At 40.6% G+C, this 14,842-nt stretch overlaps 4 protein-coding genes across 5 annotated transcripts in view; 3 read left to right on the top strand and 1 right to left on the bottom strand.

Annotated features, from left to right (window-relative positions):
- The window catches only part of LOC134197555 (uncharacterized), a 4,199-nt gene extending 2,831 nt beyond the window's left edge, over nt 1-1,368 (top strand). Inside the window, exons 5-8 of the mRNA XM_062666900.1 lie at nt 1-396; nt 450-574; nt 634-753; nt 988-1,368. The exon at nt 1-396 is cut by the window's left edge and continues 473 nt beyond it. Coding sequence (XP_062522884.1) covers nt 1-396; nt 450-574; nt 634-753; nt 988-1,187 — 841 coding nt within the window. The 3' untranslated portion in view covers nt 1,188-1,368. The remainder of the gene's footprint in view (nt 397-449; nt 575-633; nt 754-987) is intronic.
- On the bottom strand, nt 1,227-2,554 carry LOC134197556 (polyglutamine-binding protein 1-like). Its single transcript, XM_062666901.1, has 7 exons — nt 2,474-2,554; nt 2,373-2,416; nt 2,262-2,311; nt 2,144-2,202; nt 1,669-1,812; nt 1,541-1,613; nt 1,227-1,467 (listed from the first exon to the last, which is right to left on the bottom strand). Exons 1-7 carry the CDS (start codon nt 2,532-2,534, stop codon nt 1,302-1,304), a joined length of 597 nt encoding a protein of 198 aa, XP_062522885.1. The 5' UTR covers nt 2,535-2,554; the 3' UTR covers nt 1,227-1,301.
- Nucleotides 2,555-2,595: 41 nt separating this feature from the next.
- On the top strand, nt 2,596-6,735 carry LOC134197354 (dermatan-sulfate epimerase-like protein). The gene has a single exon (XM_062666655.1). It carries the CDS (start codon nt 2,789-2,791, stop codon nt 6,671-6,673), a length of 3,885 nt encoding a protein of 1,294 aa, XP_062522639.1. The 5' UTR covers nt 2,596-2,788; the 3' UTR covers nt 6,674-6,735.
- A 443-nt stretch (nt 6,736-7,178) lies between these two features.
- Nucleotides 7,179-14,838, top strand: LOC134197022 (uncharacterized). 2 transcript variants are annotated; one of them, XM_062666254.1, is made up of 16 exons: nt 7,179-7,214; nt 7,275-7,302; nt 7,362-7,537; nt 9,278-9,414; nt 9,469-9,780; nt 10,448-10,579; nt 10,646-10,763; nt 11,009-11,216; nt 11,276-11,396; nt 11,456-11,490; nt 13,604-13,633; nt 13,691-13,789; nt 13,848-13,892; nt 14,129-14,205; nt 14,265-14,348; nt 14,413-14,838. In XM_062666254.1, the coding sequence occupies exons 1-16, from the start codon at nt 7,185-7,187 to the stop codon at nt 14,755-14,757; spliced, it is 1,977 nt and encodes a 658-aa protein (XP_062522238.1). In that variant the 5' UTR covers nt 7,179-7,184; the 3' UTR covers nt 14,758-14,838. The 2 variants fall into 2 exon arrangements, with proteins under 2 accessions (XP_062522238.1, XP_062522237.1); XM_062666253.1 differs by having other exon boundaries at nt 11,273-11,396.
- The last annotated feature ends 4 nt before the right edge of the window (nt 14,839-14,842 follow it).

Here is a 14,842-nt window from a genome sequence, read left to right as displayed (position 1 = left end):
AGGTGCTGCACAGTTCAATGATGTTCCACCACCTTTGCCCACATCAAGAAGACCAACACTTCCTCATCAACTATCAAGGCAAAGTGGTCCAGTCAGTGCTGGAACACCAAGGGACTACCCACCATATGGTGATTCGCATGGAATTCAGAGACAACAGGGGCAATCTTTGTCTCATTACTCGAATGAGGAATCTACTTCTATTGCTGCTGTGCACAACGACGCAGCATCCAACGTTTCACATTTAGACTCAATAGATGCAGACGTGGAGACCTTTTGTACAGTGACATCAGCATCGAGGTCTGTCGCTCAGTACTATTTGTTGCTTTGTGACGGAGTGCTTGAAGATGCTGTTGGTCTTTACATGGAAGCATGTAGGTCCACTCAACGAGATACAAGGTGCATTAGACCACGACACGTGTCAGTTCTGTTTCTGAAATTTTGTTGTTTAGGCAAGAGAGAGCATCTATGAGTAATAGGAGGAGTGTCTTTGAACGTCCAAGGACGGATGGGCATCAGCGCGCTCATGCTGTGATACAGGATGGTCATCAAAGTCTGAGGAGACCTCCGAGAGCTGGTGACTACATTGTGTCTGTGGCATATGTGACTTCTGTTGTTGTATCTGATGATATCTAGGAACACGAGTAGCTGCACATCGACGATCCTGGGCTGGTACTACTATGCAGAGTGTATCGTCTGTACGAGAACACGAACAGCTTAGACGAAGAGTATCTGAAGGAACAAATCAGTTATCCAGTAAGTAATATGCTAGAGAATATGTTGTTGACACACACACACACACACACACACACACACACACACACACACACACACACACACACACACACACACACACACACACACACACACACACACACACACACACACACACACACACACAGTGACACACACCACATTTTCTTGCACAGTGTTGCATATTGTCTGTCTTCAATGTGGGCATAGTTGTGCATAACGTCAGCTGTCTTCCAGGTGTTCATTCTCCAAGCCAGTCGGCTCGCCGCCGCGGTTGGTGTTGTCCACACTCACGTGAGCCAAGGGAGTGTGTCATCTGCGCCATGTTTCCATCAAATACCAACCAATCAACAACAGGCGAACAGCAAAGGAATGCACGACGGAGAGAACGCAATCGTCACCAACGTCGACAATCAAGGAACTGCAAGATTTCGTAATGACCAAGAGTCTACAGAGATGAGCCAATTCAAATCAATGTTTCAACGAATCTATTAGAGGTATAGAAGTATATATCATTTTAGTATTATATTGACTGTAGTACAGTAGTTAAGCTAGTTCTTTGTTGGTCCAATGGACGCTTGCTCTTCTTCTGAATTCATTTTGAGAATGGCTCCCGGATTCGGATACGGACGCATTTGGTAGAGAGGACCGGTTGCAGTCGTGTCCACACCGGTCTTTGCCTCACCTTCCGGTTTCAGTCCACTAGACCACGTCCCTCTGCACCAGAAATCAAAAAATATTACAGTTACTGTCATCCACACAAGCTGGCAGTAGATAAGTTGTTGAATACCTCGGGGCATTAGAATATGATGAAGGATCCATGGGATCCAACTCTGCATGGTGTGAATGCTGTCGTTGCTTTCCTGTACAAAATCACAAATCAATTAGTTGCAGGGCAGACGTCACTGGATGAATTACCTTTGTCTTTCTTGCTATGAGGAGCCGATTTGTCTCTGCGTTGTCTCAAGTCAAGCTTAACCGAAGAGAATTCTGGTACCATGACTACCTCATCTACTGTCGTTGGCTGCTGAGATGCTGGTATGGTGATTACACACTCAGGGTCTACGTTGATAAAATTCGAGCATTGTTAGCTGAGATAGTATCACAAATTATACACAAATTTATCTGTCTGTATGGGCCGGGCCTTGCATGCAGGCAGGTGAATCTATGAGAATACAGTAGTGGTCAGATAGCAGAGATACGAAAGCAATCCTACCTGCTTGTAAGTTGTTTGAAGACACACACACACACACACACACACACACACACACACACACACACACACACACACACACACACACACACACACACACACACACCACGCACGCACGCACACACACACACACACACACACACACACTGCCTATCTCTCTCATCTGATTTCTGCACTTACCATTCGGAGGGAGCCACGAGACTCGACCAGTATTCGTATTCCACCAGTAATAGTATCCACTAGACAACACACCACGTGACCTACTCACCACACCTACATCAGACACAAAATCATCCACCTTTCTTCATCCGGCACTTCCCTCCAATCAGGACCGACGACACTACTTCTCTACACACAGAAGAGACATTATATCACTACATCAAGACCAGACAGAACACTCAAAACACACATTCGTCGCGTCGACTTGATCCTTGGAACTGTCATCATTCGCAGCTGAAAAAGGGCAGAGACCCAGCTAGAAATATTGTTAAAAGTTACCGAAATCCTTACGCGCATCTTTCAGTATTCCTCGCTTTAGCAATCGCGCCTGTAGAGCTGGAGGAAGAGGCATACTTTGAACATACGGGATACTGAAAGAACCCACTAAGGGTGCTAGAAAGGAGGGGCCTCTAGGTTGTATATGTCGTCCAGATGGTAGAAACGTTGTTTCCGAGTATTTGAATAGTGTGCACGTTGTGCGAATGCAGCAAAGGACGCCCAGGGATTGAACTCGCAATCAGAGTGTAGGTTGTGTCAAACGAGTGGGTGTAAATTGGATGTGTAAAGACGAACACAGTAGGCAATCATTAGCAACAAGCATATGCCATGTGGCGCACACACTTGCTGTTGTTTTGTCTTCTCATGGTTGCCGAGTCGGTCGTCGTCCCTCATCCTCATCTCTACTTCAGTTCGGCAGATGTGGAATCAATGAGACAGAAGGCTGACTCGACGCACTGGCACATTGTCTCCGAGATGAAAGACTTAGTGAAGTTGGTCAAAGCCAAACCAGCTTTCTACCTTCCTCCACTCAACTGGAACAAGTTCGCAGGCTCTTGGAATGAACACTATGGCAATCATCTTGGAGCTCTGGCCATGTATTGTGTGCTGAGACCCCATGACAGCGAGGCAGTGAATTTGACTCTGACGTATATGGACCGTATGGCTCTTTTACCTAACTGGATGGTGCAGTCTAGTCCAGCAGATGATGTGCCAGTCGCTCACTCTCTTGTGGGATTTGCCACTGCGTTTGACTTTTTATTCTCGTACCTGAATGAGAAGAGACGGACAACGTATGTGAACAAGTTGAAACATGTTACAGCCAGGATGTTTGTTCGAAGCAAAGTTGCATCTTGGGGTCAGCAGTATATTCATAATCATGTTGCTACGAACCTCGTGGCTCTCTTCACTGCTTCTGTGGTCGTCATGCCTTATGAAAGTCAGGCGGTTAAATGGCGAGATCATGCATTTCTATTGATGGAAAGAACGCTTAGTTTGCTCAATCTCGTTGTTGATGGTTCATTAGGGGAAGGCGTGTCATATGGAAGTTATACTGGTCGATCGATCACTCAGTTTGTCTACCTTGCTCAAAGGCACATGAAACAAGATTACACGAGGGGTTTCTTTTTGAAACAACATTTTCGTTTCTATCTGGCGACTGTCTTGCCTGGATTTCAAGAAGTAGTCGGGATAGCAGATTCAAGTCGAACATGGTTTTATGGACCCGAAAGTCAGTTGGTCTTTCTAGATGCTTTTGTGATGAAAAATGGTTATGGAAACTGGCTGGCATCAAAGATACGAGAGAAGCGAGAACTTCCTGGTGCTCTGCAACCTGCAAAGGCACATCGGTGGTGCACATTGCACACAGAGTTTGTATGGTATAATGCTGAGATTTCTCCAAAATCGCCTTTTGAAATTGATGTGGGTAATCTTGATGCTCTCAAGATTACTAACCTTGAGCTAAAACCACAATTCCAGGGATATAGTGAGTATAACAAGCTTATCAAGTTCAGCGACTGGGGAACAGTGACTTATGGTGGAGGTCAAGAGAATGGACACACATATGTCTCTTTCAAGTCAGGGCCATTGCATGGTCGGGCCATTTATTCTATAGCCAAGAAAAAACTGTATCGTTGGATAAGTGGATGGATGTCATTTAACCCTGGTCATGAACATCCCGATCAGAATTCGTTTGTGTTTTTTCCAAATGGTGAGCCATTTATCACTGAAGCTTTCTATGGACCAAAATACACATTTCTTAATAATGTGTTAACATTTGGCCCAGTTACTTCGGCAAAATGTTATTCGCCTCATCAAGGTCAAAATGGTGAGTGTCACAAGTGGATTGAGTATAAAGATGATAGCACTGAACGAACGTGGGCGGATGTCGTGACTGCAACTGAGCAGGCTGGTATGCTGTTTACAAGTGGAGATGCTGCAGGAGCATATCCGTCTAAGTTGTTGCTGGGAAGCGTATATCGTGCACTACTGCTTTTGGATCAACAGACATTGTTGGTACTGGATCACATACTGTTACGTGATGGGAGTGCACTGAAGGTGTCTAATGCTTACTTTCACAATATTCATGTTCCTTTCCAATTCATAAAACAGTTGGGTACAGGTGTATCACCTCAAGCATTTATTGAGCACAACAAGAAAAAACAAAACATTTATTGGATTTCGTCACATCAAAATAAGCTGGAAGCAACAACTAATTCACTGACTTATCCAGCTGAATTTGGAGTTCGCAAGACAAATATGCTGAATGTCTCTGTACCTTTGACCCAGTCGATTACTCGTGTTGCTTACCTATTTGCTGCAGAAGGTTCCCACATTACTAAGTTTAATTTTCTGAAGCAAAGTGATATTGGAGTTCAAGTAACAATTGGAATTAACGGAAAAGTATACACTGCTTCAATTGTGACTGATTACAAGGATGCAAAATCACGTCACACCTGGCTGGGTTTTATGGGATATGCACAAGTCAATATGTCAGATGGTTTCTGTGTGAGATTTGGTCTGGATACAATTGTTATGAGACATGGGACTCAAGAAGTTATCCAGCATGGTCTTCCTAAACTTTCACGGGCTGCAGGCATACTATTTGAAGAGGGCAATGAATTTGAACAACCTCTCATGATTTTAGAGGAAGAGGAGTTTGCCAAAGAGTTGCATAACAATGAGCAGATTGAAGACCAGCTTGAGGAGCAGCTTGAGGAGCAGCTTGAGGAGCAGAATGAGCTGAAGGAAGTTGAGTTTACTGGTAACGTGGCACAAACTTTGGATAGTGGTGAGTCCGTGGGTATTAGGTATGAATGGCTCTTAATTCCAGCTTTACTGCTCTTAATTATTCCTTTTTTTCAAATTCGAAAGAGGATGTTTGTGAAATATATACTGCTGCTGGCTTTTGTTGTACTTCTTGCTGCTATTCTGATGAAATTAGCATCTAGTATTAGTGAGCATGAAGCTATAGCCCTTCATGGTGATCTAGTTGATGACAAGGATGAGATATTGAAAGAATTAGATAACAGGAAGGAGATACAGTCCGATTTGGATATTTCCAAAGTACGTGATTATACACAAAAGAAGATCCATAGTGTGGACAAGGAGATCAATCTTGTGGGAGACAAGGTCACTTATGTGCAAGAGAAGGTCAATCATGGGCAAGAGAAGGTCAGCGATGCACAGAGTATAACCAAGTTTTCCAGTATTAAGAAACAGACAACAAGTGTGTCTCCAGTTCTTCGTCCGAATGTATTCATTACATCACTTCTTTCGTGTGGTTCAACTCTTGTTAGTGGTATGTTTGGTGGTCGCACTGATTTTTTCGTGATGTCTTTCCCTACATCTGCTATTCAGCTACCAGAAAAAGAGGTTCTGGTTGACCCATTTGTTGATGCTTGTCATTGGTCATCTGATGTTCAAAACTTTCCACAGATTGGTGACTGGTTTAAATCTATGTACAATGATCCACTCCAACACATGGATCTAAATGTCAATACTGACCTTTCTGCAAACATCAGAAACCATCTGGCCAACATGAAAACCCATCGTTTGACTTATCCTAATGCACAAGTCGTTTTTCATTCTCTTAGTGCAAGCTGGAATCTTAAGCTCCAATGGCTGCTTAGAGTAGTTGGCTCTTCACTGAAGATGATCTTTGTTGTGCGTGACCCTCGAAGCTGGATTAATTCTCTTTTGGATGAAAAAGACAATCGGTTTATTCGATGGAAAGTTGAACAACGTCTCAAAGATATGCTTAGTCAGCTTCCAAATGTTTGTGGAAATGAAACTCTATTTGCTCAAGAGTATGAAAATCTCCGAAACTACTTTAGTTCACAAGGACCAAAGGTTTTACCACACAAATTATTAGCCGAACTGTGGAAAGCAAACACAGAAGCAGCTCTACGGATCAACAAAATCTTAGCTAAGAAGAACTACCTTCAAGTTCGATTTGAAGAGATCATACGTTTTCCAGTCAGAAGTGCTGAGAAAATATTTCATTTTATTGGCATGCCACTTCCACTGTCTGTCGAGCATTGGATACTACAGAGTACGAGAACAGGCTTGTTTCGACATGGTTCAGACAAGCAGCTAGGACTAGCGACATTGGATTTATGGAAGAAGTCCTTGACAGTAAACCAAATACGGGACATAGAAGCGATATGTATGCCAGTTATGAGAGAGCTTTCATACAGAGCTTTACCTTTTTGACCTTTAGATATAGCATGGATGCATTATTTGTGTTCGTGACATAGAGAGTGTTGTGTTGTTTACTACAGCGTGTGCTTTACCATCTGACAGTCTCTTTACTCTGCTGTTGTTATTCCAGCATGTGCATGTCACGAAAAGTAGACATTTTTCTCTAACAAATTTCTCGACGTGTAAGATGTCTACTTAGTTGCTTGGTTAGAGTCTCTGTAAGTGTTGAAGTGACACCATATGGATTTGAACTGTCAGAAACCTGTGAACCAAGCAACCCATCTTGCATCAAAAACTACGTCAGCATATTTTTAATAATTACTTACTATTAATTATTATTTTATCAATATTTCTTATTTTATTAACTAATTAATTACAAATTAAAAAATTTAAGATTGCAGTGCGACAAATAATAATTACAATCATAATTAAGACCAAACAAACTTACTTGTTTAATTAATTAATTAATTAATTAATGTTTAGCCTTGCTATCCAGATCCTCCGTTGATGTCAACAACATGCAATGACAGATGACGAGGAAGTTGTTTTTCAGGTTTTCACTGCCCTTATCTACTTGCTTTGCTAACTGATCGTTGAGTATTTTAATCAATAGGGCTCTTTTCTCGACAATCATTTGAAAGGTCACAGCAGATTCGTAGATTTTGACATTTTTATTCGAGTCTAGAATGTTTGATTACAGGCGTCGGGCTGGACGATTATTTTACGGCTAGCCGAGATAACAAACAGGTTGAAATTGTAGCAGATGGAAGCCTAAAGGCTTGTAGATCTAAAGAGAGTGGAGAAACACAGAGTTGGAGATGGAGATGGCTGATAAAAAGATACAAATGGTTCACTGATTATTGCACTATTTCTAAGGTCAGTGTCTTTTAATTTAAATATACACGCATTCAGGGTATTTAATACTATATACAGTTGTGTAGGTAAAATAGACGTCACGAACATGCACGAATTCGTTGTTGGTAATCGAGTGTAGCAAGGTATACATATAAAATAGAAAAATAAAATAAAAAATAAAAATTAAAAAAATTAAAATATATTAATCAATTCCTTCTTATGAATGTGGCTAAAATTGTAAGACTATTTATTGTATTCTTAATAGAGATCACGAACATGCACGAATTCATTGTTGGTAATCGAGTAGCAAGGTGTACATATAAAATAAATAAAAAGTAAAAATTAAAAATTAAAATATATTAATCAATTCCTTCTTATAAATGTGGCTAAAATTGTAAGACTATTTATTGTATTCTTAATAGACATTACGAACATGCACAGATTCGTTGTTGGTAATCGATTAGCAAGGTGTACATATAAAATAAGAATAAAAAATAAAAATTAAAAATTAAAAAATTAAAATATATTAATCAATTCCTTCTTATAAATGTGGCTAAAATTTTAAGACTATTTATTGTATTCTTAATCTTGAGCTGCTTTCTGTACTGTTACAGTGCAGGATATAACGACTTGTGGTTGGCCGGACATTTTCACAAAAAGTTATCGGACATTCTAATTCAGCTTGCAGCAGCAGCATAGTATTACTTGTTCTTTCAATGTATTGACATTTATGAATATAAAGTATGCATGCATATTTTCGTGAAAAGTGACTGTAAGCATTTATGTGTGTAACAAGGCGCAGACGTTGCACAATAAGCTCTGTCAACATGTTACATATTTTCTGCATTTATCTATAGTGTTATGCCACAGTTAAGAGTCGCGACTAGTCTCGTTGTATGCTTGAGCAAACACGCACTCAATCATCTGCATTATTGGACATCGAAATGGCCGTCCTTGCTGCAAGCCTGGACAGATGCACTAACCTTTTGGTAAATATGGTCAGAAGTAATCGTGATTTGGTCGGTCAAATGTTGGATGACCAACTGTTATATCCCGCACTGCTTTTATTTTAATATCAATCTCTAACGTTAATATCAATCTTTAATGGCAGTTTATTTTACCTTTTTTAGTTTATTGTACTAAACATGAATGACTGTTAGTTTTTGCAGGGACGTAGCCACCGGTCCGGTTGGTCTGATTTCAACCGGGCTACTTTCCAATGCTTGTACTTTCACCAATGGACAGTTCGCGAGAACTTCCGAAATAGGGTATAGCTGATTAAATAAGTTGTTATTTAATCACTTTGTAGACAGTCTCATATCAAGTGCCTGCAGCCCCGCAGATCAGAACACATATTTAGATAAACAGCTCACATATCTGTTCATTTCATTCTGGTTTCTGGCTAGAGTATTTTGCAAGAAAGGTTACTTTTTCTTATGTTAATTCTAATGTAGTAACTTAACAAGTCTACTAAAGTTGGATTTGAAGGAGCAGAGTAGTCAGGCAAAGCGGGATCCTTCATCTCATGATTGCATGACCGACAGACTTGATAAATTTTAAGTCTAAAAATCACAAAAAATTAGCAAGAAGGACAACACTTGCAACATTTCATCTTTCATGAGATGGCATGTTCAATTTTTTATCTATACGTATGTACTGACATTTTCAACCGAACCACTTCCAAAGTTATGGCTACGTTCCTGTTTTGGAGTTTAAGTCTGCAATATATGTTTGAATTCTTGTATGTAATTTTATGTGCAGATTGATGTCAATGAGATGATATGGAATATGACAAATGTAGTTTTGACGTCTGATATTTTGGATGCTGATGACTCTCATTTTTTGCACTCTGTGGATCCACAATGTTTCAACAGACCAGCAAGATGCCAGAACACCATGTAATTGTCTCTCCAATTCACCAATAAAGTTGAGTTTTTTAGATGAAGTTTTAGGGATATCACCATTGTCAACGTTGTTGCCACATGTGGTCTTATATCTGCTTTCTCTTTTCAACTGATTCTGGCATCTTCGGATATCTCTGTTGCATTGCATGTTGCATTGCTAGTGATCATCATGCTATTGGGATTGGTAACGGTTTCTCTACTTACATTGGAGTTCTACTTATTGACGATATGTGACCATTGGCAGCACCATGTCACACGTGTTCAAGAGCTACTCAACACTGTTGGTATTTGTTTTAATATTTTTGGAAGGTCAATCAAGTTAATTAAGGAGCAGGAGCTGATTGCAAATGGATTTTTAAGGTAAAACGCTGTGTCAGTGAGAAAATTCAAATTCAATTAATTGTTATTATTATTGATATCAACATTTGAAATTTTGAAAAATATAGCGTGATGATGCCACACACACACACACACACACACACACACACACACACACACACACACACACACACACACACACACACACACACACACAATGGCAAATGGCAAATGGCAAATGGATAAGGAGCTGTCATTAATGGTAATGCCCTCAGCCAGATGGCTGAGTTCCTGTGCACTAAGTAGGAGCTATGGGCCGTGCTAAGCAATTCCTGGAGCCTGGCCAGGTGCTCGCAGTAGCACCGACTGCGACGCCAACTGTGGTGTGGGCACCCAAAGTCCCATCTGACCCCAGTGGCTGATGGACTTTGTCGCAGTCGGAGGCCTTTGCCACCCCAGTCAAAGACCAGGTACTCATTTATACTTCTGAGTTGAGAGAGGCAATTGTGTGTGAGTTTCTTGTCCAAGGAAATTATGCCATAGCTCGCCATTACTGTGACTTGAACTTGCAACCCTGCAAGGTCCTGGATGTTTCACATGCACACACACACACACACACACACACACACACACACACACACACACACACACACACACACACACATACACACACAGTGTGTGTGGTTTGTTGAGTATGATCTATTTCTAGTAATGAAGATCAGTTTGAGACATCTGGCGTGAGAGACATTCGTGGATGCCCTGCACTTCGAGTTACAATGGCAAACGAAGGTACATCATTCTTGATTGGTTTGAGGAAGGCAACCTGTCAATTGGTGCAGAGGTATTTTTATTATGTACTCAACTAATAAATTTCTGCAATTCTTACTCTGCCGCATTTTATTGTTAGAGTTCCTGTCAATGCTTATATTGATGATTCAAGTCATTATATAGCGTTTGTAGAGTTGGAGAGTCTTTCAATTAGTGAACAACCATCACACTTGCCTAAGTCATTAGCTCAACTGAAAGTTAGTAAACAGTACGACAGACAGATATAGACAAATAGATGGACAGACAAATAGACAGACATAGACGGATGGACAAACAGACATACAGACATACATACAGATGGATGGACATACATACATACAGACAGATGGACAGACTGACATACAGACGGATGTACGAATGGACTTACAGTCCACTCCACATACTGTCAACTGCAAATATGTTTTTCTAGTTACAATGCAGTGTATGAACATTTGGTATGTAGATGTTACTTCAGTTGATCAGAAGTCAAACGTCCGAGTACTTTCGACGTTTAATACTGAGTTTCACAAAGTCTACAATTTCTTCACTACCAAAATTGAAGAGAACAAGTGAGCAGTTGAAGTCATCACTAACAAGTCTCCAGCAGCTGTCTTCTCATTGGAAACTTACAAACAACGAAGCGTTAGAATTACAGAAGAGGCTTTTGATCGGTTAGTTTGATGCTGTTGATATCTAGCAAATTCTTGTTTGCAATCTGTTTGTTTAGAAGACTGCCACACAGCTGTTATTTCGAAGATGCTGAAAACTCATGATGATCAGACATCTAGACAAACGTCTCTTCTTTATGCAGCAAACAATATGGAAGTCCATCTTCAGGCGGCCCTTGTTAGGTGCTTGAACTAGGGATTTTTTGTAGCACATCTAATAATTTGTTGTTGTGTTGCACCAGAGTGCGTGAGCTGGTCAAGCATATAGAGAGTGATGGTGAGTAAATTAATGTGGATATACAGTAGCACTGCAGACGGATGGGTGATGGGCAGGCAAGTAGGCATGAGGACAGATATAATGACAGACGGACAGACAGACAGACAGACAGACAGACAGACAGACAGACAGACAGACAGACAGACAACAGACAGACAGACAGACAACAGACAGACAGTCAGACAGACAGACAGTATTTTATTCTTCCATAAATGCATGGGTGTATCTGTGACCCCTGCGTTTACATACAGATGTGGCGCAGAAACTAACAATGAACCACTAGATACTATCTAATCACTACATATACTATTTCTAACATTAAAATTTCTTCTATAATATCTATGAAAACAAGTCAGTTTCTATCCAGTCAGATTTGTCTCGCTTGCACCATATTGCATATGAGCATTCGATGACAATTCTGCAGATTTATGCAGAAGGAAACGAAACAACTTTTGGGAATGTTGTGACTTGGTAAACTTTTCTATTGATCGTAAGCTTGGAATGTGCAAAGACCTCTTGAACCAACTTTAGTAGTTTCAGCAGCGTTGCATAATAGGGGCTAGAGGGGGCTGAAGCCCCACCACTTTTCGGGGTTTTTAAAAAAATTAATATCAAAGACCAGAGCCGAAGCCTCAGCAGTGAGTCAGCCCCACCACTTTTTGCGCCCACGCGACGCCGCTGTAGTATGCAATTTTGTCCACCAACCCAAACTCGATATTTGTTTACAAAGTGGTGCATAACGATCTTGTTTTCGTCTGGGAGCATCTGCTAAGTTTTCCTCAAACGGATTGTTAATTTGAATATAACAATCTGTTTGTGTGTTTTGGACCAAGCAACTATGTCTCCTATATCAGATGGTGATGATATACCCGTCCAGGTAAATCAGCAGTAATCTGCCAACTATTAGCTAGATCCTTTTCAGTGTACTCGACTAGAGCTGCTAGAACAGAATTGTGACGCCAAATGTATTGATTGGTCTTAAGTGAAACAGAACAATTGTTCAACACATACATCAAGGTTTGATCAGAGTCACAGAGTGGACATTCCCTGGTGTCTGATTTTTGCGACTTGTTCAGATTGACGTTTGTGTGGTAAGACATCAACAATACTGTTAATAACAAATGAAAAGGTCTTGCCATTGAATCTTGAGACAACTTTTGAACATATTTCTTCTCCTTTACATGATGGAAGTCGAAACACAGATCCTTGTGCAACACAAGATTTTAGATGCTAGGCGCGTGTTTGTGTCTTGAAGTTGGATGATGGATGTCATCTGGCAGTTTGCGTTATTACCATTATTATCGACAGCAGTTACATCTTGGAGTAAAGATGCTGTTGATGCTGAAGACCTAAATTTGTGATGATTATCCTCCTTATCTCCAGACGTCTTGTGATTTACTAGGCGACGAACACGATTGTCTTGTGAACACATCAGACTGTAGAATCTGCTTATCTGAAGTGTTTTGTACTTTGTAGAGATTGAGACAGACAGACAGACAGACAGACAGACAGATATATGGTCAGCAGTTTGACATTTTTGGGAATTCTTCAACATGTATACCTGTTGTGTTTGAACATTTTGGTCGTTGGGGTGGAAGAACTCAGAGTCTATTACGTGATCTATCAACCCTTTCAGTTAACGAAGATGGACAGAACAACAACACTGACTTCATTGTATACTGGCGATGCTGTACTTCTGTTGCGTTGCAATGGTGTAATGCAAGAGTAATTACTAGAAAACTTTCAAGACTTGCTCAGTGTAACTCATGGAATTTTGAGTCGTACTCGTTTCAGTTGTTTAGGCGTTAGCAGTTAGTTTTAGCGTAGGGCCTGCGGGCTTGCTTGTTTGTTTTACAGTCTAGTGTGAGTGTACTAGTTTCAATGTATGAAATATATGTATTGGACAGACAGACAGACAAACAGATAGACAGACAGACAGACAGGCAGACAGACAGGCAGGCAGGCAGGCAGGCAGGCAGACGCGCAGACAGACAGCATTTTGAGCTTTATAATTTCTGTTGAGTATAGAGTGATTATAGTCAATAATAAAAACATTGCAGATTACATCTGTTGTCATCAATAATCAAAATTATTTGACATTGTTGTTTTGTAGAGTACAACAGTAGTCCCAGTGCTGTAGAAGGTTAAAGTTTTATATTCTACCACAAGAGTGCAAATCAGCTAGTTGTTTCTATTTCAGCAATTGGTGAATGGTTAGAGTCTGATGTATCGGCGTGTAAGAGTTCGTGTTGTTTACTGCTTAGCAAATTGCACTCTTTGCTTCATCCTGAACTGGAAGGTAAGCTGACGATTATATTGTCAATGTCGTTCCGGTTGGTGTGAAATATATATTTTAGATACAAATAGCACTGACAACAGTAATGCAGCAGACAGTGAAGAAGGTGAGACGTATGTCTGTGTGCTTGTATGTTCTATTAAAATTTTGAGTCTCCAGATCCATTGAGTATGTATATCTGTGTGTTTGGAGGAATGTGTAGTGTGATGGTTTATGGGCACTTGGAATATCTTATCATACTTGTACCCCATAGTCTGGGATGATGAAAATAGCAACTAGATTTATGGGTTAACATTACTAGCCAAAGTAAGGTATTCGATAACCCCATATGTTGCCTGTCAGGACAAGACGATGTGCATGTGGCTTGTGGCAAGAATGTGAAGGATAAGCTGCTGGACTCAGATGAAGATGAAGATGAGGTGTTATTATGACATTGAAATTTCTGTTAATAATGAGAGAGTAGCGTTTGATCATTCAGGTGTATGAGGCGTATGTCCCTCCAGAAGACAGTGATGACAAGCAATCTAGTTTTAGGTCGTCCAAACTGGATCAACAGTTATCTGTAAATGCACGCAAATTTTTTGATGAAATTTGTAATTTTCTGTTGTTTGATTTCGAATGAGCAGGAGATTCCATATGACACCCAAGATCCACTGAAGATGATAATCGAATTGAAGAGCGTGCTTGCTGCAAAAGCAGCTTCAAAGTTGAAATCAGAACCAGTCAAAGACCCAGTAGAGCCACTGGGTCATGTAGTTAGGAATGCTGACTATTCGATGAGGTACAGTGAATCTTCGAACGGCAAAATTGACAGCGAAGCGTCAAGAAATCACGTTCGCTTTGGAATTGACATGAGTAGTCTTAGTGTGGCGATTGCTGCTGTGAGAAAGAGAAACACGGCAAAAATGGATGAACTGGAAGCAAGTGGAGAGGCAGACTCTGATACAGATTTTAAATCAACTGTAAACTGAATTACCTCTAGAGTAGGTATAAAAATGTGCACAAGAGATACAGTACATTTCTACTGATAAGTGCCCAGAGTACACGTAATACTCC

The sequence above is a fragment of the Corticium candelabrum genome, chromosome 22 (assembly GCF_963422355.1).
Source record: "Corticium candelabrum chromosome 22, ooCorCand1.1, whole genome shotgun sequence".
NCBI classification, from domain to species: domain Eukaryota; kingdom Metazoa; phylum Porifera; class Homoscleromorpha; order Homosclerophorida; family Plakinidae; genus Corticium; species Corticium candelabrum.
The sequence above is the reverse complement of the archived record's forward strand: the minus strand, read 5'-3'. Positions and strand labels throughout refer to the sequence as shown.